This window comes from Triturus cristatus, chromosome 10 (genome assembly GCF_964204655.1).
Source record: "Triturus cristatus chromosome 10, aTriCri1.1, whole genome shotgun sequence".
NCBI lineage: Eukaryota > Metazoa > Chordata > Amphibia > Caudata > Salamandridae > Triturus > Triturus cristatus.
Window position 1 is genome coordinate 749,500,664 of NC_140593.1, and position 26,016 is coordinate 749,526,679.

Below are 26,016 nucleotides of genomic sequence, written 5' to 3' on the forward strand. Positions count from 1 at the left end.
GATCATGTTTGTCCTATATGGTCCATCGCCTCAGCTCCCAGAAGACTGCCCACTACAACTTGAAGTGGACACGTTTAAATACCTAGATATATATATTTTCACTGAAAAAACCGTAGGTTTCAGGGGCGTTATAGTTAGCTGGACTTTTCACTCGTACAAAACCATTGAAATTCCCCCGTTATAGTTAGTTCAGCTAACTATAACACGCGCGCCCGCAATGCACTGCTGATGACGTCACATATTACATCACTCATGACATGGTCAGTGACATCACTGATGACATCTCAAATGACATCACTGATGACATCATCCTTGTGATAGAGTGGCAGACCTCCTCTCCCCCTAATATAACCTTGGATACACTCATTCAAAAATAGAAACTAACATTTTCAAAACAATGGACATACCAATACCAGTTACAACAACCTATTCAGTAATTCTAAGAGCCACATACACATCCACTCATTCACCAACAGTCCTATAGTCACTCATACATGTACTCACTCATCATATGTACTCATACACCTATACATCCTGTTACACAACGCCACTCATCCATAGTTACTCACACACACTCATGCTAATAAAGAATCAAACAACCATTTACTTACATATCTCAATGTCCCTCCTGTCCTCTGTTATCCGAGTCCATGTCCCTACCCCAATTCCTCCTGCCTACCATGATCCAATGTACCATACTTGCGAACATTTTGAACTTGGTAAGAGGGAGATTTTGAAAAAAAACTGGGGTATTGATTTTCCCCTTTGAGTTACATTGAAAAAGAGGAGATTGTAGCAGGAGACAGGTCAAGTAAAGCCCATTTGAGCTTAAAAACATTGGACGTTTCCTGGCTGAAACGGATCTGTTGGCATGTATGGTTGTACTACCACTGCCTCTTCCTTCTGCCCACAATGGTCTATTATATTGCCACAGCCTCTCTTGCCAGTCCTGTATTGTTGGTTTGTTGCCCCGGCCCCCCTTTCCACTGCCCTCCATAGTCTGTTGTGCTGCCACTGCCCTTCCTGCCTGCCCAGTGTGGTCAAATTGTTGCCTCTCTCCTACCTGCCTTCAATTTTCAGAGTCCGTGCCCCTGGCCTCTGCCTCTCAACAGTATCCCAATGAACAACTAGATTGCTAACATTCTATATTTATTACAAAAGTGTGGAACGCCCGACGTCCTCTTGATGTAATCAAAACTGTAATACCTAGAGCATTTCCTTTAGAAATTAAATATATGAGAGGGTCTTATTTGCATCACAATTATGGCTAGTGCTCTAAAAAACTAAAATTAGGACATATTTTCTGAGTTTTCAAATAGCGACAAAGAACTTTTAAATTATTTGTAATCTTTATGTTTTTTTATCCAGTTGACCACTTGATTAAATGTTGCACCTAGAAGAGAGGATGTGGTGTTACTTCCAGAGCTGCAGACTTTGCAACTGGGGAACCAGGTTGGAGTTTCTGCTTCAGATCAACATTCTGTGATTCTGGTCAAATCAGTTAATCTCCCCATGTCTACAACCAAAATGAATCTGATCTTGTGTGATGTAACCAATGCTCATGTAAAGCACTCCAATACCTGACAAGTCTGCACTATATAAACTGCAAATACCAAGCAAATAACTGTTTTGCACACTTCTGTCATTGGGCTACATGTAGGCTACATCTGGGTGATATCTGTGCTGCATTTGGGCTCTTTTGAGAAGTCACTCAAAACGTGCCCTAATTTTTCTTTCTTCAGCACTAACCATAATTTCTATGGCAAAATGAACTCTTCTCATTGTGTCCCTTTTTAAATTAAATGTTTTAAGTGTTACCAGTTTATTCTAATCAAGATGGCTTCAGGTGTGGCATACTTTTGTCATAAGTAAGACAGTAAGCGCTCTAGTTGTTCTTAAGAACACTCTGGGACATTCTGTCATTGGGCTATACTTGGGCTACATCTGGGTGATATTTGGGCTTCATTTGGGCTCTTTTGTCTCTGGTGGCCATTTTGGGAGACTTATTTGTTATGAAGTTTCCTAATTTCCTCATTTACTACAGTCTCCTCAGTAGGAAATACTTTCAGTTTTTTACTTTGATTCCATGAAGAAGGCATTCAGATGTGTCACACAATTGCCATAAATTCAGAATGTTAGCACTCTAGTTGATAATTAGATCACTGTAGTAAAGCTACTGCTCACCAGGGAAGTCTGCTGCTGGTATTGAAAGTGCATGTTTCAGTCTGCATGTCAGAATGTTTTAATGAAATATAAGAGGATTTGAGAAGTCACTTAAAATGTGCCCTAATTTTTCTTTCTGCAGCACAAATCATACTTTCTATGGCAAAATGAACCCCCTCATTTTTTTCCTTTTTAAAATTAAATGTTTTAAGAGTTACCACTTTATTCCAATCAAGATGGCTTCAGGTGTGCAATACGTTTGTCATAAGTAGGACTGTTAGCGCTCTAGTTGTTCTTTAGAACACTCTGGGAAGCTGCAGTAGAGCACAAAGGAATCAACTGACAGTCTCTGCCCTTGTTGGATGTACATGGAGGATGTGTCACTTATCCCTGAGCCTAGGAGATGTTTATTAAATATTTGGGAGCCAAATGATCTCACCCGCACTGGGGATCAGGTTTGCAAACGTAATATTGCGCAAAAATGGGGAGCAGCAGTCTCGCCAACACTTAAAGCTTGGTGTGGAGATATGGACTCAGCTATGGTGGCCGAGAAAACAGTATACATCAGTCGTGGTTGTCCACAGAAATGGAACAGGGTATGGGGGAACTGGAATAAGTTCAGTGGGTACATATGTGCTCCGCCAAGAGTGATGGAAGACATGGGCGTAGATGGAGATGACTATGACCTTGAGGGGGGGGATGAACCACAGGGAGGTCAGTGAATTCTAAGTTGGGAGGTTTGATTTTGAGTCACTGTTAAAGGAATGACATATGTGATAATGTACTAAATGTATATGATGGCGATATATCGTGTGCTTTTGGTTCTAAGCTTTATAGTAAAAAACGATTTAAAAACAAAAAAGTACAGGTATGTTCTCTGAATGAGGGAAAAGTCAATCATGCCACGTTTCCTCAAATGAGGGGGAGTTGATTTTTATGATGTGGAGGTAGTAGTTAGTAGGTGCTTTTTAGGTCGTAGTAAGGACACATTAGGGACATGCTGAAAGATTCTCTAGGAATGGATTCTGCGTATTGCTCACCATTGGCTTTTAGTTTTGTAACGCACATTCGCTTGCTTTCTATTTGTTGACTTTATTTATTTATTTGAGCTGTCCAGCATAAAATATTCGGCGTTTGACATATTCTTTTACACCTTATTTATAGGGTTGTTTTCAAAAAGACACAAAGAAAGAGTCTTAATGTACATCAACCCCTGTACTTTGTTCAATGATCATAACAACTGTTTCTTTAAAAGCTCGAAAAAAAGTTTTATTTTTCAAATTTATATTTTTCAAAGCTAAAACTCAAAAATAAAAACTACTGTCTCACCTCGAATTGATAGCAAGTCAAGTTCAAACTTTATATTTGAGGATTGGTGAGTAAGAAATAAATAGACAGCGAGTCCCACTTGATGTGTAGGAAATTCAAAATATCTAAAATATCTAAAGAGTAAGGCAATGGAAACCAAAATAAATCAACCCGAACATATTAGCGAGATATTTCAAAAAATTGGGTTGAATACTACCATTTATCTCACCTTAGTCGGTCGCAGAAGGTTTAGATATGTCTGAAGAACCAATGGTTCAATTTAAAGATGAAAAGGCCCATTGTAATGGTGACTATCAGATTTTCTGATGAAAATCTAAAGCAGAAACAAAAACCAATACTGAATCAAAATATAATGGGTATAATAGAAGGAAAATCATTACATAGTAGTTTGGCATTTATGAAAGTCACAAAACTCCACAAGGCTCACCATTATCAAAAAGGAGTAGACCAAAACCGGAGAATTAAAATTTAAAAATCAGAACGAAAGACAGTGCGCAACCATAAACAATTTATTAGTTTGTAGATTGAACCTCTTTCAAGTATTAGCTAGGTTCTCACCTGTAGAGTAGCTTCAAAAAGTTTTGTAAGGCGGAAAATCCTAATTTGCATAGGTGGACGCTCAATTTATTAACAGCGAAATATCGATCAATCACCTAATAAAAAAAATATATATATATATATATATATATATATATATATATATATATGATTTTTTGATGAACACATTGCTGTTTGCCACGAAATTATATATCTGTATATACGTTCAAACAGAAACATATGAAACTTGAAAGATGACTCGTGTCTTAGAATTTCAATGAAGAAGATATGAAAATATTACACAAACATATTCCACCCATATTTCAGATAAATTAATATCGATACCTCTTGTAATCGCTAGGTACTTAAAAGAAGTTAGTCAATACCCAAACTCAAAATGGACAATAGTTTGGACAAGTGATCATAGATTTTATATTATAAAAAGCATTATTCGTTTTATATACATAGGATTTTCCGCCTTACAAAACTTTTTGAAGCTACTCTACAGGTGTGAACCTAGCTAATACTTGAAAGAGGTTCGATCGACTTTCATAAATGCCAAACTACTATGTAATGATTTTCCTTCTATTATACCCATTATATCTTGATTCAGTATTGGTTTTTGTTTCTGCTTTAGATTTTTATCAGAAAATCTGATAGTCACCATTACAATGGGCCTTTTCATCTTTAAATTGAACCATTGGTTCTTCAGACATATCTAAACCTTCTGCGACCGACTAAGGTGAGATAAATGGTAGTATTCAACCCAATTTTTTGAAATCTCTCGCTAATAAGTTCGGGTTGATTTATTTTGGTTTCCCTTGCCTTACTCTTTAGATATTTTGGATTTCCTACACATCAAGTGGGACTCGCTGTCTATTTATTTCTTACTCACCAATCATCAAATATAAAGTTCGAACTTGACTTGCTATCAATTCGAGGTGAGACAGTAGTTTTTATTTTTGAGTTTTAGCTTTGAAAAATATAAATTTGAAAAATAAAACATTTTTTCGAGCTTTTAAAGAAACAGTCGTTATGATCATTGAACAAAGTACAGTGATTGATGTACATTAAGACTCTTTCTTTGTGTCTTTTTGAAAAAAACCCTATAAATAAGGTGTAAAAGAATATGTCAAAGAACGCCGAATATTTTAGGGTATCTTGTGTATATAATGACTATTTTCTGTACAATTGTATAATCTAAAACAATTTTTTAAACGTTTGTAAATGTGTACGTCTGTCATTTTTAATGTGTTCTAAAAATGTTTTTTCTATTCTGTTGCAGCCCTGAAGAAGTTCCGTTAAAATTGTCTTTAAAGGAACGAAACGCGTTGGCTGTTGTTGTGTATTTATCAGCTATGAAATAAAAGTCAAAGAAAAAGAGAAATACTTTGGACTCTCTATTCTATGTTTAGTGCACCTCCATTTGTAGTGAATAAATTGTCAGATTTTTTCTGAGGCACCATTAGGTGAAGGGTGCTGAAGTTATTGTGCACTAACAGCCAGATAAGGCAGCAGCATTACAAAAAGTGAGGTGCTACCATTTAAGTCCGTCACCTTTTAGTAGTTTCTGATATCAAATATTTCAAAACATATCAGAATTAGGAAAGCAAGAATTGAGAATATTTTTTTTAGAATCCTGAAGTGTAGTGCAAACAAGTATTTAATACGATCAAATCAAATTCCCTAGGCGATTTTGATTTACACACTATTGTTTGTGCCCTGTATAATTTTAGTAGTCTGTACCAATGCAATCGTAATACGAATTGAAAATGTGTTGTTTGTATTGGCAGTGACCTACGTTTGCATGCTCCAATCAATGCCACTCCATGACATGCTACTGTACTCTGTAGCGCTCCACGATACAACTCTCTAGGATACAGCACTTCACTCCTTTCCACTACAGTGTATGACACCACACAAAACTATAGGACAATCCATTTAACTCCATTCTATGCCACTCCACGATACGTCACTCTCCTCTACGCCACTAACATTTACCCATGCTACGCTGGTGTACAACATGGCTAAAACACATTGTCAAAACCAATAGGTCTTGATTAAGTATAAGCCCGTTGTTTTTTATCAATGGTTGTTGAATTTGGGGATTGCTGCTGGTGGAAAATTTGCCTCGGTGTCTTCTTAGCCACAAGGAGGTATTTTTTTTAGGTTGAGTTGAATCTGATAATTAATTGGTTAGATTTGACTAGATGAACCAGTTTCATTTGGCAGCTCATCTAACGATTTCTGTGGAGGCACGGAGTTAGGATGCATGTTGCTGAATAAGGATACGGTTTGCCTTGGAGATGAGAATCAATTTCTGGAATTCTCTTCTTAGAGCATCTGGCCTGGTGTGTTAATACAAGTGATTTTCACATAGAGTTTTCAGAACTGCAAATTTCTTTTTTTTTTTTCATGAAAGAAAGATTTTACTGCTGTTTCAGCCAAAGGAGTATTCTCGCATGTCTATTGTCCATAGCAGAGACGATGATATAATATTCTTGTTCACTGTTGTTGTCTTGCGTTTTGTCCAGACAAGTCTAGAAAAACAAGCAAAGCAACTGGCAAAAGTTTCCTCAGAGGACGCATCCTAACTTACAGGCGGTGAGCATTTGAGTCTGGTAGAGAGCTGGTATTGATGCAGACAGGCTTTAGAAAGGGGAAGGAAACATTACTAGATCAATCCCTTTTGATGGCCTTAAGCCAAATATATTTTTAAGTTAGAAATGAGAACATCAAAAGAACAACTTCAGTTGTGTTTGAAAGATACAGTGCTGAAGTAGGTTGTGAACACCTAAAAAGAATTTCCAGTGTTAAGAAAGATTTGCATTTAAGAATACCCCAATCAATGCTGAAATCTGCTTTAATGTGCACACACCGCACTTAATTACTTCTATGTGTGGTGGTATTAAATTAGAACACAAAGCACCATGATGATGGTTACAGTTGTTTTCTGCTTTTCACAAATCCATTCGGTCTGACAAGGATTGCATAGTTTAGGGCCACGTTACATGGTTCAGTTATACGCCTCAAAGTTGAGGTGGATTAGATAAATACGTTCAAAAGGGGTTCAAGTTTGAAAGGACATCTAGAAAATGCCAAACTCAAAAATAAGGAGCCCTACGATCTATTAACTAACCCATACTAGGAAGAGTGCGAGGCTCTCTCTCGCCTGCCTAGATTTGTTAAGGAACTCAATGAAGAATTAATTGCAGTATATCAGTCATATTGTGACAATATCAAAATCTGCCGGTCATTTAAATTCAGGGCAATTTTCCATTGCACTAAAAAGGTTTACTTGTTCTGAAAAAGCAGGATGAACAGGTTCAACTAAAGAGAAGAAAAATTGATATAAAGATGACAACTGCCAGTTGAACAGGAGGTGAAAACTATAGCGTGGAGGGAAAGAAAATAGAGTTTCACAGTTTGTAGGCGCAGTAGAAATTTAAGAAGGGAAAAAAAAGGGGGAGGGCTTCAAGAATGGAGTTTAGTGCTGAAGAAGGAGCGAGATCCCCAACAATTTCAATTACCCATATTAGCTCATGTGAAGACAGAGTGAAGGGTTTTGTGCACCAAGTTGGTCGATTTTAGTCAAAATCTGCACCCAGTGGGAAGCCATTGAACAAAAATAATGGTGTGCTCCTGAAGACTAAACGAGGAGCAGCATTTAATACTGCCTTCAGAAGGAGCAGAATGTACTGATGTGATAACATCTATGAACATAAGATCCATATGCATACCCATTTCAGAAGCTTCACACAAATTATTTACTGTTGTCAGAGGTCACAAAGAGGATGCCTTTTTTACTACCAAAAAAATACAGGCTTTACAATGCCTAACCATTTTCCCTACAGAAAGTTTGAATGCATTTTGAAAACAGATTTGTTTTTAAATTATCTTCGCTAATATACAGATTGGTAGCTGCTTGTACCTTTATTTTGTAGCCGAGTTTCTTATGGCGCACATAAAATTACAACTGAATTTGAAATGTGGTGATATGCAGCCTAATAAAAACCGTACAACACAATGTAGTGAAAAAATGCAGGCTACTTCTAGGCCTGTACATTTTATTTCACAGCAGTCAAAAGACTGGTGAACTTGGTACAATAGTCTTCAGTAATCTCATAACTATTGCGTTTTCTTTACATTTCACCAGCAAGATGGCATAGTGACTTAACAATTAATGCAGCGATCTGCAGGTCAAAAGTTTGAAACCAGACATGGGCAATTGAACCTTAAATCCTATTGAGGTAGGTAAATGGAGTCCCACTAAATAAGGAAATGGTAACACTGCTTACTTTTAGTGCTGCGGGCAAGTTGGTTCTTTGTTGTCTATTAACTTTTCAGTGAACATTTTATTATGACTTTATTTTGTCCTTTATTAGGTCACATGACTATGTACATTTCATTGCTTTATTCGGATAAAACATATCCATTAAAAAAAAATTATATACATTATCTACTGGCGGTCGCCAGTAGATAGTTATAGTTAGGACCGTGTTTCCATAGGAAATCTGAAAATTCTATTTTGAATAACTTTGGCGGCGGTTGACGAATCCTCGCGAAATTTTCAAAACTAATGGGGCGCTCCGCTCAGCTCCTACTCTGAAAGTCTACGGGGTGATTCGTCAAGCGGGGGCTGAGAAAAAAGGGGGGTCCCAAAACACGTTTTCCCCATGCATTTTCCCATAGGACCTTTAGTCGAAGGTACAGCCCGAACGGCTGAACAGAATTACTTGAAATTTGGCAAAGAGGTAGTCCTCAGGTCAGGCATGTGCCTTTTGCATATATGGTGTCAATCTGTTCAGTAGTTCCTGAGAAAATTGCATTTAAAAGCACATAAATATCTATAAGCGCGCACGGTGCGCGCACCATAACGTGCGCGAGCGTAATTCTGATTGGTGGTTACATGTCAGTCAACATTCGAATCGGTCGAAATCAGGAAGTGTCGGCCGCCATTTTGTGTGTTTTGTGTGTGACAGTGAAAAAGAAAGGTGGAGAACGTGAAAAGGGGGCAGGGTAGAGAGTTCCTGACCCCCTAGCCTTTGTCAGGGGGTCCCTGAAGGACCCCCGAAGGGTGAAAAAACATTTTATTTTATTCAAAAAATCGCGGGGTGCACGCACGGTGAAAAACCTTAAAAAAAAACAACATTTTAAACGAACCATTCCATATTACAGGATACAGTCAATCTATAACTATATACATAGGTAGCTTATTGTAAAATAAATATATAAAAAATATAATAAAACATACATAACTTAGCATTTAAAAAACCTTACAAATTCACTTAAAAAACCATAGGTTTCACACATGTTCTAGTTAGCTGGACATTTCACTCGTAAAAAAAATTGAAATTCCCCCGTTATAGTTAGTTCAGATAACTATAACTCGCGCGACCGCCACTATCACAAGGATGAGGTCATCAGTGATGTCATGAGTGATGCCACTGACCATGTCATGAGTGATGTAATATGTGAAGTCATCAGCAGTGAATTGCGGGCGCGCGAGTTATAGTTATCTGAACTAACTATAACGGGGGAATTTCAATGGTTTTTTACGAGTGAAATGTCCAGCTAACTATAACATGTGTGAAACCTATGGTTTTTTAAGTGAATTTTATACCTATATATACTCACACATGACGTAACACACACACATCGATAAATCATACAAAATAGAAGTAAGTTTAAAAAGAAAAAGGCACATAACACTGGTGGTACCAAAACACTAATGGGCAAAATTCTACCATGCGTTAGTCATCAGTATGTGTGTGAAAACTCTTCTCCACTACACACATCTTACCTCTTCAAAAAGTGGACTGTATCTTCTGGCCGCACACGGGCTAGACGCTCTGTGTCATTAAGGAACTTCAGCCTTAGCACCATGGTTTGACCTACTGTGCTGCCTGTGGGCTCCTGGACGGAGTCTGTCTCTTCAAATAACTCAGTGGGACTGCTTCTAACATCCACTGAGGTGGACGCCGCTCTGTGCCTCAGACCTCTTATTGTATGATCCCCAGTGTCTGGTGGGGCTGTTTCAGCTGCAGCTGAGCTTACAGAGGGTGCACTTGTTTCATTCCCATCATTCTTCTGCTCGTGGAAGCATTCAGGCTGGACGACGGTCTCTACTGGTATCTCAGCGAGTCTTTGAGTGCCAACTGCTCCCACATCAGAGACCACAGACACAAACAGTTGTTCGGAGCGCTCATTTGTGTGAGTAGAAACCCATGACAGGACAAGCACCAAGAAGCAGAACACAATGCCAAAGAGGATGGTTACTTCATCACCAATACCCTCTATGAGAGCCATTTTGAAGTCCGGAAATCACCAGCAGATGGGGTCTGGAGAAACAAAGCTGGTAAAGAGGACATGAAAGAAGGAATGTAGGTAAGGTATTAATCATACAATAAACACAAGAGGACACAACATGCAGTATCACATATAATACCACGGAAGGAACAAGAAGCAACAGGCAATGCCACAGACAAAAGCATGTGTCCTCTCTGCAGGACCATCCCCGTTTGCCTTTTTGGTGAGCCCAATTTCTGCTGGTTGTACAACTCTGTCCACTTTACCCCTGCTGGCCAGTGGTAAAATGCCTGTGCTACTTTTTTCAACATGATGAAGTTGGCACACCCCAAACTGGCATTTTTACCGTAAGTATAAGCCCCTAGTAAATGGTACACAATGTACCCAGGGCCTGTAATTTAAATGTCACAAGTGAGCTGCAGCATCCAACAGGCCACCCACTGCAGTGACAGGGCAAACATAACTGCAGGGTGCCATGTGGAGCAAAGTTGTGCAGGTTACTTTCAACTACAAATCCGTCCTGACATTAATAATAATAATACTCAAGTTTATAAAGCGCCTGGTTACACTAGGCTAGTGTGTCCCCATGCTGCGGTACAAACATTAATAACCCTTATGAAAGGCCTAAACCTTCCTTTTAAATATGGTCACCTCCAAGTAGGCCTTGCTGTACATAAGACAGGTGCATGGTATTTGAGAGTAGGACACAAAGGTTAGATGTTAAACACACCCTTACAGTGAAAATGCCCTATAACCTATTTTCACTTTAGCTGGGTTGGCAGCTCCACAGGAAAGCACTGGGATACAATGTTACGTTTAACATATATTATCTCCAGCTAGGTGACGAGTACAAATTTTATTTTTGGACTTCTTGAAAAATGTATTACACAGCCAGTTCACTGGTGAAATTAGATTAGTGATTAATATTTTGGAAAGGGGACTTTTAAGAAAGTTAGCTTCACCCGGCCTTAAGTCCAAGGAAGCTAAATCTGCATTTTGCTCTCCCACTTCTGCCAGACAGTAATTAACATTTGAATGGGCGTGAATGACTTAACTTGGTTTCAGGAGCAAACAATAGGCTTAACTTAATAGGCAGAGATGACCCTATGAACCTGAAAGAATATGCAAAGTATAAAAGCGAGCATCCTTTGTGACATTGAAGTGTCACATCCTGTTCTCAGGTCTGCTGAGGTTTTTGATACGACACTTGGGGCGCACTTTAAAGACGCCTCCGCTGTGACAGGCAATTGTTAGCTGACACTTGGGCAGGGAGCTTCCTTTGCACCCCGTCCCCCAACCTGGAAGACCCTAATCACAGTGGGCCTCTTTTTGACATCACGGTGTCAAAGGCCGTTTGATAGGTCTGCTGGGTTCACATATAAGGCTAGGAAGTTTTGGCAGTAGGGGAAACCATGCGCAAGACAGTGAAATCCGTCTCTCAATACAAATTAGCAAGAACAAGAGTGCCCAAGGTTAATATACAACAACTGCCAATAGTTGTAAAACAGATAGACAAGGTCCCCCCTAAATACAAAATAACAATTAGAAACCTGAGTAACAGTTGTAAGCGTAAAACTTCATATAGATTCACAACTTTTCAATAAGTAAGATTTTTCGTTTCTTTTAATATTCCATTTTCATATATTCTTCAGTAATTAAAGTTCTTGTTGGATGCTCTTCAAACCACAGGGTAACCACAAGATTGCCAACACATGTTTCGTCAGGCAAATATGCTAATCGCCTTCATCAGGGCAAAAGGAGTATTCCAGAGTAAGATGGAAAAGATGTACTCCTATAACAAAAGTCCCCTCATCACTATCCGCATTCTGATAGGTCTATAGAAAACCAGTTCGATATCCCAAATCTCGGTCGTGATACACCGAGTCCAAACCTTATGTCGCTATGGCGACCTGCAGTATGTATTATCCATCGGCGTCCATCTTACTCTGGAATACTCATGATTAAGAATACGCAGCGTCTACGACATCGCTTATAGGAATTGAACTTGTTTGAACTTATGGTTTATGGGAAGAACTTTTCAGTGGCTCTTTTTCATTTGTACCCTTTGCCCTGATGAAGTCGATTGGCACGTGTTGGCAATCGACTTCATCAGGGCAAAGGGTACAAATGAAAGAGCCACTGAAAAGTTCTTCCCATAAACCATAAGTTCAAACAAGTTCAATTCCTATAAGCGATGTCGTAGACGCTGCGTATTCTTAATCATGAGTATTCCAGAGTAAGATGGACGCCGATGGATAATACATACTGCAGGTCGCCATAGCGACTTAAGGTTTGGACTCGGTGTATCACGACCGAGATTTGGGATATCGAACTGGTTTTCTATAGACCTATCAGAATGCGGATTGTGATGCGGGGACTTTTGTTATAGGAGTACATCTTTTCCATCTTACTCTGGAATACTCCTTTTGCCCTGATGAAGGCGATTAGCATATTTGCCTGACGAAACATGTGTTGGCAATCTTGTGGTTACCCTGTGGTTTGAAGAGCATCCAACAAGAACTTTAATTACTGAAGAATATATGAAAATGGAATATTAAAAGAAACGAAAAATCTTACTTATTGAAAAGTTGTGAATCTATATGAAGTTTTACGCTTACAACTGTTGCTCAGGTTTCTAATTGTTATTTTGGGTTCACATATAACATTTGCGGCACACTTCAAAGGAGGAAAACAGGATGCCAAAACAATTTGCAAGTATCCCATCTGCTGTCTGGTTGCTGAAAACACTGCTTTTGTTCTAACAGACTTCTGTCTTTGAGGTTGTTGTGGGTAGAGGACGTGTCTCAACCTGGATTTTAGTGATAAAATGTAGAAGGGCACTAAAATGTTCATGCTACACTCTACACTCACACACACAGACCTCAAAGCCAAAGTTTAGTAGAGCTGCAGACTTTGGCTATCTTGAAAATACCCAAAGTGGGTACGGTTAGTACCAGAAACCTTTATGCCATTGGTTAGGGAGTGCCCAGGGGTCATTCCCACCCACTACTGCGCACCAGGCATAAATGTGGCATCCCCGGGCACTCATTTCAGAATTTCTCCTGGACCTGAAGACAATCAGAAGAGGACTGAACCTGTTACCTGTGGAGAGCCTAGAAGACTGAACGTCCCTTGTTTACCCAGGACAAAGAATGGGCTCAAAATGTCATGGGGTTAACCTCCTGTTCAAGCTACAAAAGACCTTTCCTACAACTGCCCAGAGGCAACTGGACCTGGATACCCTCGGAGTCCCTAAGTGCTTCCCCTTCAGGTCCTAGGGAGTTCTAGAAGTGTACTCCCGTGGTGGATTGCGACTTAAATTACTAAAGTAAGCATGTAATTTTTTTTCCCCTCAAAACTCGTTATTGAATCAACAAATATAGTAATTTTAAATGTTACAAAGTAGTGAAAGCATTCATTCATCAGTATATCGGTTTCCAGGCTGGTGACTACTATATAGCATTTATAAAGCAAAGAAATAAACCATTTGGGTCGGTAAACGACAGTCCCTAACATACTTAATGTCTGTGTCGTATACCGCATAACAAGACACTAGCTTTGCCCATCAAGCCTATTTATGTAACATCAGATTGGTCGCACACTGCTACACCTACCAGTCGTGTACCCCCAATGAAAGTGGTCCCTGAAGGTCAGCGTCGGCGGATACACCTATGCTCAAGAGTGCGTGCAAGTATGCGTGGCGTGTGCCATCCCTGGACACGTGTTTCGAGGTAGTTGCCTCTCGTCAGCAGGGAGTAGGAAAATGAGAGTGGGGTTGCTGTGTAAGCTGCTAAAAACATAATCAGGTCTAGTACCTCTCTTAGCGCGCAGGTGCGTAACCATGAGTCCGTCGACTCCACCGGCTCAAGGGAGCCTGAATATAAAGTTACATCAGATTGGTCGCACACTGCTACACCTACCAGTCGTGTTCCCCCAATGAAAGTGGTCCCTGAAGGTCAGCGTCGGCGGATACACCTATGCTCAAGAGTGCGTGCAAGTATGCGTGGCGTGTGCCATCCCTGGACACGTGTTTCGAGGTAGTTGCCTCTCGTCAGCAGGGAGTAGGAAAATGAGAGTGGGGTTGCTGTGTAAGCTGCTAAAAACATAATCAGGTCTAGTACCTCTCTTAGCAGTGTGCGACCAATCTGGTTTAACTTTATATTCAGGCTCCCTTGAGCCGGTGGAGTCGACGGACTCATGGTTACGCACCTGCGCGCTACGAGAGGTACTAGACCTGATAACGATTTTAGCAGCTTACACAGCAACCCCACACATTTTCCTACTCCCTGCTGACGAGAGGCAACTACCTCGAAACACGTGTCCAGGGATGGCACACGCCACGCATACTTGCATTCACACTCGAGCATAGGTGTATCCGCCGACGCTGACCTTCAGGGACCATTTTCATTGGGGGAACACGACTGGTAGGTGTAGCAGTGTGCGACCAATCTGATGTAACTTTATATTCAGGCTCCCTTGAGCCGGTGGAGTCGACGGACTCATGGTTACGCACCTGCGCGCTACGAGAGGTACTAGACCTGATAACGATTTTAGCAGCTTACACAGCAACCCCACACATTTTCCTACTCCCTGCTGACGAGAGGCAACTACCTCGAAACACGTGTCCAGGGATGGCACACGCCACGCATACTTGCATTCACACTCGAGCATAGGTGTATCCGCCGACGCTGACCTTCAGGGACCATTTTCATTGGGGGAACACGACTGGTAGGTGTAGCAGTGTGCGACCAATCTGGTTTAACTTTATATTCAGGCTCCCTTGAGCCGGTGGAGTCGACGGACTCATGGTTACGCACCTGCGCGCTACGAGAGGTACTAGACCTGATAACGATTTTAGCAGCTTACACAGCAACCCCACACATTTTCCTACTCCCTGCTGACGAGAGGCAACTACCTCGAAACACGTGTCCAGGGATGGCACACGCCACGCATACTTGCATTCACACTCGAGCATAGGTGTATCCGCCGACGCTGACCTTCAGGGACCATTTTCATTGGGGGAACACGACTGGTAGGTGTAGCAGTGTGCGACCAATCTGGTTTAACTTTATATTCAGGCTCCCTTGAGCCGGTGGAGTCGACGGACTCATGGTTACGCACCTGCGCGCTACGAGAGGTACTAGACCTGATAACGATTTTAGCAGCTTACACAGCAACCCCACACATTTTCCTGCTCCCTGCTGACGAGAGGCAACTACCTCGAAACACGTGTCCAGGGATGGCACACGCCACGCATACTTGCATTCACACTCGAGCATAGGTGTATCCGCCGACGCTGACCTTCAGGGACCATTTTCATTGGGGGAACACGACTGGTAGGTGTAGCAGTGTGCGACCAATCTGGTTTAACTTTATATTCAGGCTCCCTTGAGCCGGTGGAGTCGACGGACTCATGGTTACGCACCTGCGCGCTACGAGAGGTACTAGACCTGATAACGATTTTAGCAGCTTACACAGCAACCCCACACATTTTCCTACTCCCTGCTGACGAGAGGCAACTACCTCGAAACACGTGTCCAGGGATGGCACACGCCACGCATACTTGCATTCACACTCGAGCATAGGTGTATCCGCCGACGCTGACCTTCAGGGACCATTTTCATTGGGGGAACACGACTGGTAGGTGTAGCAGTGTGCGACCAATCTGGTTTAACTTTATATTCAGGCTCCCTTGAGCCGGTGGAGTCGACGGACTCATGGTTACGCACCTGCGCGCTACGAGAGGTACTAGACCTGATAACGATTTTAGCAGCTTACACAGCAACCCCACACATTTTCCTACTCCCTGCTGACGAGAGGCAACTACCTCGAAACACGTGTCCAGGGATGGCACACGCCACGCATACTTGCATTCACACTCGAGCATAGGTGTATCCGCCGACGCTGACCTTCAGGGACCATTTTCATTGGGGGAACACGACTGGTAGGTGTAGCAGTGTGCGACCAATCTGGTTTAACTTTATATTCAGGCTCCCTTGAGCCGGTGGAGTCGACGGACTCATGGTTACGCACCTGCGCGCTACGAGAGGTACTAGACCTGATAACGATTTTAGCAGCTTACACAGCAACCCCACACATTTTCCTACTCCCTGCTGACGAGAGGCAACTACCTCGAAACACGTGTCCAGGGATGGCACACGCCAAGCATACTTGCATTCACACTCGAGCATAGGTGTATCCGCCGACGCTGACCTTCAGGGACCATTTTCATTGGGGGAACACGACTGGTAGGTGTAGCAGTGTGCGACCAATCTGGTTTAACTTTATATTCAGGCTCCCTTGAGCCGGTGGAGTCGACGGACTCACTCATGGTTACGCACCTGCGCGCTACGAGAGGTACTAGACCTGATAACGATTTTAGCAGCTTACACAGCAACCCCACACATTTTCCTACTCCCTGCTGACGAGAGGCAACTACCTCGAAACACTTGTCCAGGGATGGCACACGCCACGCATACTTGCATTCACACTCGAGCATAGGTGTATCCGCCGACGCTGACCTTCAGGGACCATTTTCATTGGGGGAACACGACTGGTAGGTGTAGCAGTGTGCGACCAATCTGGTTTAACTTTATATTCAGGCTCCCTTGAGCCGGTGGAGTCGACGGACTCATGGTTACGCACCTGCGCGCTACGAGAGGTACTAGACCTGATAACGATTTTAGCAGCTTACACAGCAACCCCACACATTTTCCTACTCCCTGCTGACGAGAGGCAACTACCTCGAAACACGTGTCCAGGGATGGCACACGCCACGCATACTTGCATTCACACTCGAGCATAGGTGTATCCGCCGACGCTGACCTTCAGGGACCATTTTCATTGGGGGAACACGACTGGTAGGTGTAGCAGTGTGCGACCAATCTGGTTTAACTTTATATTCAGGCTCCCTTGAGCCGGTGGAGTCGACGGACTCATGGTTACGCACCTGCGCGCTACGAGAGGTACTAGACCTGATAACGATTTTAGCAGCTTACACAGCAACCCCACACATTTTCCTACTCCCTGCTGACGAGAGGCAACTACCTCGAAACACGTGTCCAGGGATGGCACACGCCACGCATACTTGCATTCACACTCGAGCATAGGTGTATCCGCCGACGCTGACCTTCAGGGACCATTTTCATTGGGGGAACACGACTGGTAGGTGTAGCAGTGTGCGACCAATCTGGTTTAAGCCTATTTATGTACACCATATCTAATGTAACAACCTTACCGTCCCGTAATATTTATCTATATGGTTTCAACGTCCGCAGGTTGTGGTGGAGGTGGTTCCAATAAGAGACCCCTAACACTTTAAAAATGGGCTGCTCCTGACCCATACACCAGTCGAGGCCTGCCCTCCAAGCGCTCAATTTAGGTGGAGCCGGATCATTCCATGCCCCTGCAATGTCCCTTTTAGCTAGGGTAAAACCCAAGAACAGTAAATGTCTTTTGTAGATATTACCCCCAATTTCGTCAGTGAAATGCAGAACAACAAGCTTAGGAGAGAGAGGCATGTCCCAACCTAATACTTCAGATAAACAACGAATAACCCCCCTCCAAAACAGGCCCAGTACGGCACAGCTCCAAGTTGTATGTAGTAATGTACCTTCCTTGCTGCCACATGGTAGGCACATAGGTAGTCTATCAGCCCCGCCCTCCAAAGTCAATATCTAGTAAAATAGGCGCAGTGTAAATACTTGAATTGGATAAGCCTGAGACGGGATGCAATTGTGGCATATCTCGGGGACTCCAGGGCTTCTCTCCAATCATCGTTGTCCAAGGGACCTAAGTCCGTCTGCCATTTACCCCAGAGGGGATCTAAAGTCGTGGAGAGGTTTGTCACTAATGTTTGGTAAATCTTTGCGGTTTTACGATTGCCAAATCCCCCATGAAAACTTTTACCTCAATAGGGTTGAATTCAGGAAGGGATTCTAGATGCGTGATATATGGGGATAAGGCATGTCTCAATTGCAAGTATTTATAGCATTGTGTATGTGGCATGTCATATTCATGTCTGAGTTCCTGGAAGGATTTCATCGTGGTGCCATGCAGAACATTTCCCAGCATGGATATACCTATAGTGCCCCATTGTTTGAACCCTACTAATGCAGATACTTGTGGCATAAGACCGCTCTGCCAGAAAGGAGTCTCCCCAGTCAACCGCCTCCACCACCCCATCTTGCGCAGTGAATCCGTCCACACTCCAAAAATTACTCGTGTAGCAGGCGGCAGCTTACGGAGCTATCTGGGTGTATAGAGCAGTCTGTGTGGCAACATATTCCGCATCAGCCATTTCTCCACCTGATACGCCGGATCGTTGCCAATCCCATACCACCAGTAGTTCAAGAATGAGAGGTGTGATGCTACATGATACGATTGGATATCGGGGGCCGCTGTACCCCCACAGTAGGTTGATTGAAAGCATGTTTTAAGTTGTACCCTGGCAGTCTGAGCCTGCCACAGAAAGCGACTCAACCGGGAGTTTAGCAGTCTAAACCAGGAGATGGCTATCCGAAAGGGGTGGTTCTGCAGTTGATCCAGAAGGTGAGGGAGAGACACCATCTTAAATATTGCCGATCTTCCCAATATGGAAAGGGGCATTCGCAACCGGGACTCCAGCTCTGTCTGGGTACGCATTCAAATGGGGGCAACGTTCTCCTCCCACGACACCGATTGAGTGCCCGAGATGTACACTCAGAGATATTTCAGTCCAGTTGTGGCCAATGTTACTTCTGCTATCCAGGAGCCCATGTCCGATCCACTACGGATAGGCCAGAGAATAGATTTCTTAGCGTTCATAAATAAGCCAGTGTGCTGACTGAAAATATGCATGATGCGGAGAATACGCAGTCCCGTCCGATGTGGATCCATAAGAGAGAGAGAAAATAAATAAATCCTCCTCTGCATATAGAGCGATCCGATCCAAAAAAAACCCCAGCCATTCAAAGCCCCGTACCTGTGCGTCAATACGGACTCAAGAGGCTAGCGGTTCCATAGCTAAGGCAAATTGATATGGGGAGAGGGGGCACCCTTGCCGGGTACCACGTCCTATATAGAAGGGATCAGAAACCGCACTAGCTATTCTAACTGAGGCCGAAAAGTCGGTATACAACAGTCTAATATAAGGCAAGAGGCGTGGGCCGATGTTAAAGCGCTGTAGAAGTGCAAACAGATAGGTCCATCCCAACGAGTCAAATGCTCTGTCAATATCAGCTAATAGCAGAGCCGCCGGGCCCCCAAGATGATCAATTGCCTCAACCGCATTGTGCACTCGTCGGATATTGTGACGGGTAGCCCAGTGGGGCATAAAGTCAGCCTGATCCGGATGAACCAGTTCCGACATATGGGAGGCTTTGGCCAATAATTTGGCCTCCACATTCAGCAATGAAATCGGGAGATATGAAGAGTGTTGACCCGGGGGTGGGCCAGGTTTGGGGAAAAACGTTATTTCAGCATGTCCCCAATCTGGTGGGAGTTTCCCCTCTGCGAGGGCCGCATGTATAACTCCCAGATAATGAGGGAGGAATTGAGATTGGAACAATTTTTTTAATTCACACGGGAAGCCGTTCGGACCCGGTGGTTTACCAGATCGTAAGTCGACCAGAACGGCACTCAGCTCCTCGATTGTCAGCGGGACATCAAGGTCTGCCCTTGCGGCGTCCAAAAAAGACTTGGGAGGTAAATCGGCGAGTTATTGGAGAATCAGCGGTTGCGGGAGGGGGTCATTGGTAGCATAGAGCTCTGTATAATAGGCCGCAAAGCTCGCAGCAATTATGTAGGATCTGTGAGCGTTTGGCCGTCACTATCGAGAATACCCAGTATGCTTACCGGATGTAGAGCTCGCTGGCACAAGCGGTGCAGAAGAGAGCTTGATTTGTCGCCCCATTGATAAATTCTACTGCAGGACGCCTGCCAAGTCTGCCTGGCCTCATCGCGCAGCGTGTCAGCATAGGTTTGTTGGAGAAGAAGCAGTTCGCGGCGATTCTGCCCGCTGTGCTCACCCCTGCAACTCTGCTCTAATTGCAGTATCTGGGCCTCGGTCTGAATCTGTGCCTCCCGGCACTTCTTCCATTGAACGGCACAGTACGCTATATCCGCTCCCCTAATGGTGGGCTTCATAGCTTGCCAGAGCATGATTGGAGAATCCACAGTGCCCAGGTTATGGGCAAAATACGCCGTGAGTGCCTGATACATGTGTGATTTTTATTGCGAGTCTTGAAGATGCCACGGCGACAGGCGCCACCGAAAGGGGGGGGGGGTGATGAGCCACCTCTAGGCGCCGAGTCAGGGCTACTGGAGAGTGATCCGATAAGCCCCGGAGGTAATAGGTCTGTTGCAGAGATTCAAGAATATGAACTTGGTATAAATAAATAGTCTAGCCTGGAGAGTATTACGTATAACCATATGTAGTTGGGTGTAGGTGTCTCCATGTGTCTATCCATCCCATATCTCCCATTAGTGCGTGCAGACGTGCAACCCTCAATGTCTCAGGTGTAGTGCGCGACCACCACCTGTCCTACACCACATTTGCCACATCGTTCCAGTCCTCACCTGTAATAGAGAGGCCCATAGGTATATCTAGCAGCGTTGTTGTCAGGCGCTCTGCAAATGAGTCAGAGTAGGGGGTGCGTATATACTGCCCAGTGTAATAGTCTCCCCATGCAGTGACCCGTCACAATAATGTACCTACCCCGGTGGTCAGGCCACGTTTTAGAATGTATATATGGGACTCGGCGGTGAATGAGGACTGCCACCCCTTGGGAGCCCCTGGTGAACCCCGCATGAAAAATTTTAATATAGCTAAAGCGAGCAAGACAGCGCCTTGGTACCCATAAGATAGGTCTCTTGCAGTAAGAGAACATCAGCTGCAACGCGCTTGGCCTGCCGAAGGACCGCACCTCGTTTAATCTTATGGAGCACCCCCAGTTTGGTTCCAACTAATCACTTGTAGCCTACCAGCGGAGTCCATTACAGGGCAAGGCATCCAAGAGAAGAACAGAATTTTGGCTGGTCACAGGGCATATAGACCACAGAAATAAGCGAGTAGAACACAGTATTTTTAATAACATTTATCAAACCCAACCACTCCCCCACCCGCCCCACCCAATACCCCAAAACAGCTGAAGCATCTGTCGCGGTAAGTGTCGCACTTCTGCCCCAACGGGAGCAAGGCACAACCCCATACCAAAGGTCCCCAAAGAAACTGTCCCCGAACATAGATAAAAGTTCTCAGATACTGAGAAAAGAGTTCTGTGGGGTGGGCCTCACATAGGCCCGTGGAAAATGTCATCAGCTCTGCAACCATTGTAAAGAAAGTTCTCCAGACCCTTCGTGATTGACTCCAGCGAGGTCCCCCGTGCCTGGAAGGACACAGCTGTATCTTCCACGGTGGAAATGCGGGTTTCGGCTTCAGTGATTCTATCCACCGATTTGGGAAGATCCCGACGGATGAGAGCAACATCAGATCCCACTTCCCCAATCTTGGCTTCCAGCGCCTCGCAAGACTAGGTTATCGCCATCATCAAAGCAGCACTGTCCGGGCCGGTAGGGCTCTGGGTCGATGTCTCCGATGCGTGTGCCCCAGGCACCGCATAGCGATCTAGGGTGCTCTGCTTCGATAATTTGTTAATGTTCAATGAAGGAAATTAGATAATGACCCAGCGAAGGAGTATGGCACCACTAAGTATAGTCGGCCGCTGTCACTGTGCCCGCGGCACTCAAGCAGCAGGGAGTCCAAACCTTAGCTATGTTCGAAAGAGGTGGGAAGACCGGCCCAGAGGCAACCTGCACATAGGCCGCACCAGGCCTAACCCGGCTGCTTCCGCGCACCGGTGCCTCTGTGCCCCCCCCCCCCCCCGATGGGTGTCACCAATCCGCCCAATCGTCGCGGAATCCCAGCAGTGAGTAGCCACTGCTGGGTTCCAGGCAAACAAGCACGCCAATCTCCTTTGCAGTTCAGCCAGGGCCTGGGAGAATAGAATACAGCAGAGCGCAGCCCACCTCTCCATTAGTCAGTGGATATCAAAGGGCAATTCCCAGCGGGCCTTAATGTGTGGGAGCCACGCGTCGTCTCCAGTAAGGAGCTGAAGCCAAACAGTCCGGCACTCCCTCGTCACAATCCTGCGTCTCTTGGGGGGGGGGGGGGAGGGGGGTCCACAAGAAGGGCTCCACCAGGATCACAGGCAGCCAGTCTGCTGTAGCCCCCCACTGCAAACAAAGCGATGACTGTCCAGTGTAAGGGGGTGGGGCCACACAGGATAGCAGAAGGCCCAAGGGTAATTGGGGGGGTGAAGACCTCACCATCACAATTTTAAGCAGGTCTCCACATCACCCCACTCTCAACAAGTGATGATGGGGGACTCGCTGCACTCAACGCTCCACTATCCGACACAGGAGAAGGCCCGGGTGAGAGCAGAGGACCGCCGCTCCAGTCTTCACTGCCAGTAGACTTGAGCGCCTCCACAGAGATCCGCGTCTGGTCCTGCGCTGCACAGGAATCGTCTAATGCCCCACACAAAGCCAGCCGGGGCACGACAGCATTCCGGGCAAAGGGACCCAGTGCTGGCCTCAGCCAGACCCCAGCAATGCTTTGTCACCACCACAGGCTCCAGAGCGCTCAGTCTGCCCGCAAGATGCCTGCCAGCCCTGGAAGTCAATACAGCCTGCGCCAGGCTACGCAAAATACCACGATCGCGGGATCACGCAGACAGTAAATTGCGGGCTGCACTTAAGAAGGACTCACGGGGGCGCCCGTGGCACCACTCCACTCACTCTGGTCCTCAGAGGCAGCAGCCGGACTCCAGTGCGCGGTCCCGCCGATCCAGGTCCGGTGCAGCAGCAGCACAGCAACGGCACGAGTCTGATCACCGACCAGCCAGCTGCACCCGTCTCGGGGCGACACGCCAGCTGCTCCACAGAGTGTCTGGTATGTAAGGCGAGGGTTGGGGGTAGTCTAGAATTGCTGATAACCAGGATGCATGCAGGATATCGAACGAGCCCACGGAGCTCGTCTAAGGTGCGTCCGCCATGTCGGACCTCTTGGCCACACACCCCCAGAAGGTAACATTTTTAATAGTAACAAACCTGGTTACTGCATCTGACCAGCTCTCCACCACTCCCAAATTGCACCTAGATCCTGTTCTATCATGACCACTGACCATCATTGGCACTTTCTGCTTCTTGGTACTATTTCTACTTCAAGATTCACATTTACACTGTATCCTTTTTGAATTGTTGTCATTTTGTTTATTTAATGTTTCACTATTGTTGTAATTTGTTTGGAGATTTTTATTGTTTTACATTTCAAATGTACTGTTTTAGTACTACGTGCATACCTTACACTATGAATGTAAGTTAAGGCAGTCTGCTCTGTGCCATAACTACCAGGTGGTGGAGCTCATATTTATCTGGTTCCTTCCGGTCACCCTGACATGGACCCCTAGGTCCAAAATGGCTTTACTACTGATCCTCCCGCCTTGAACGGAGCACTTTGGCAGTTCTGACATGCAAGCTCTGGAAACTTATCCTCAAGTGAAAATATATAAATAAAAACAAAAATCATCATCATCCACTAACAATTTCGGAAAGCAAAAAGGACCTGTCAGACCCCCAAATCATAAATTAACTACCTAATTAGAAGTTCACTCTGGTTTGCATATGTAGTATGCAAAGCAATCCCATCTGCACCCATAGTGGACAGCTACTTACCCTCCGCCTTCTCCCTTCATACACACACTTTTGCAACCCCCCCACCACCGCCACTACTCCAGCCATACACATCAAAATTAGATAGTTGCTCAAACAAACGAAAATCACTAGGGGAGGCTTTGGGGACCTAAAGAACTATGGAAATGATACAACACAATACAATACAATATTGAGCGCCAAGACACCTTAGGGTATAAGTGCGCTATACAAGTCGTAATAACAGAAAATAACATAACAATATACAGACTAGTGAGTGGCATGGGGCTATGCAACCCCGTAAACTCCATACAGAAGACATCAGGACAGACTAGGCAAGGTCACAAACACATAATACAGATAGCACTGAAAGTCGGCGAGCAGTATTATAAACAATATACAGACAGGTAGATAGCACTGGAAGCATCAAAATACACAAAATCAAGAGAGACCAGCAATAACACAGAAACGTACAGAGGAGCAAGATGCATCAGACACTATATAAAAACAAAGCAGACGAGACTAGCATACTTCCGGTAGAAGACGCGCGAGTGATGCATCACCACAACATATAAAGTGAAAAAGATGCAACAGGAACACTGACGTGCTATAATACCGAAACAGAATCAGAAGAAACTACGTGTACTTTCCACGTGGCTCACGTTTTGTAGCTATACTGCAACGTCGGTTTCATACAGTCGGCATCTCCTCTTACAAATGTGCCTCGGCCCTGTCAAACCCCGTCCTGCAGTCTCATTTCTCACATTGACCGCTTACCCCACCTGATCCCACAACATTAACCATCGTCTACGTGTAGAAACCACGTATCTCCCCACAGCTGCTGCACCACATTCACCAGCAGAAATACTTCTCAGGCCGCGATCTTCACCTGTTCTAGTTTATCATCCTCGTCCCTCTCCAGAAACCGCAAATCACCAAGTCTTTTCTATGGTGACCACCTCTCTGCTACTTACACGGGTCGTCTGCTAATTCAGCTAAATATCTGCCGTCCGTTGTTGATTTTAACGAAGGTTATTCGTCTGTCATTTTACACTTCCGGGTCATAGAAGACCTAATTTCACGACTGAACTATTCTGGAAGTGGGATGTGCTGCGAACGTGTAAGGTGACGGAAAATGTGGGCGGGGGCACTTGAACCAATCCTAGTGCGTCACACATAATTCCGTACTGCTGGTTGGCTGTGGACTCCGCATGTGCTTTTTTTGAGCCGACCTTCTACGTGGTCGGCGGGTGACGCCCAGTTTAAAGGAAACGGACTGTATGTTTCTGAACGACGCTCCATTTTGGCAGCGTTATTGATCGCATGGAATTCTTGGAGAGGCACATAAATACTGCTTCTGGCTATACGGTTAAATCTGAATGCTCCTCCGTTTCCCAAAATCAACGTTATGATATTTGAATTCTTTGCATAGAAATATTGTTGTAAGCTATGTTGTAACGCAAGTAGGATGTGGCTTTAAGGGTTTCTGGGTAGATCACTTAATTTCCCAATGCCTAGAAATGTGTCCGTCTGTAACGCAACTGATGCTCGAGTAAAGCGCTCTGATTCCTACACGTTCACGCTATAGAAAACCGCAAAAAAGGACACCAGAAACAGAACTGTGAGTGCATCTTTTCATCAGTGGAAATGTGGCATTTGCCGCAGTGAACAACAAGCATTGGCATAGCCAATAGGTCTCGCCTTTGGGACCTTATAAGTGTTGCAAAACTTGATGTTGTTGCACCAAGGATATTGTGCTGGATAACTAAACACGTATAAGGTCCCAAAGGCGATGCACAGGGGGTGGTGAGATGGAGCTCATAGTGTACACATTACAGCACACTGGCAGTGCATAGTTTAGAACATGAAAGCACACTAGCAGTTCCATGAGCTATCACTTGCTACAGTTCAACACGCAGATGGTCACTGTGAATGGAACACTGACTCACAACCAAACACACTAGGTTTAAAAAACAAATGGGTAGAAGA

General features: G+C 44.4%; 1 protein-coding gene across 3 annotated transcripts in view; it reads right to left on the reverse strand.

Moving 5' to 3' along the window:
- The window catches only part of TMUB1 (transmembrane and ubiquitin like domain containing 1), a 48,684-nt gene extending 23,552 nt beyond the window's left edge, over positions 1-25,132 (reverse strand). The window contains exons 1-2 of one of the 3 annotated variants that reach the window (XM_085628257.1): positions 25,002-25,132; positions 9,833-10,384 (exon numbers count right to left, since the gene is read on the reverse strand). In XM_085628257.1, coding sequence (XP_085484383.1) covers positions 9,833-10,338 — 506 coding nt within the window. In that variant the 5' untranslated portion in view covers positions 10,339-10,384; positions 25,002-25,132. Of the gene's footprint in view, positions 1-9,832; positions 10,385-24,689 lie in introns of all 3 variants that reach the window. The other 2 variants (XM_085628256.1, XM_085628259.1) reach the window with 2 other exon arrangements.
- Between the last annotated feature and the right edge of the window lie 884 nt (positions 25,133-26,016).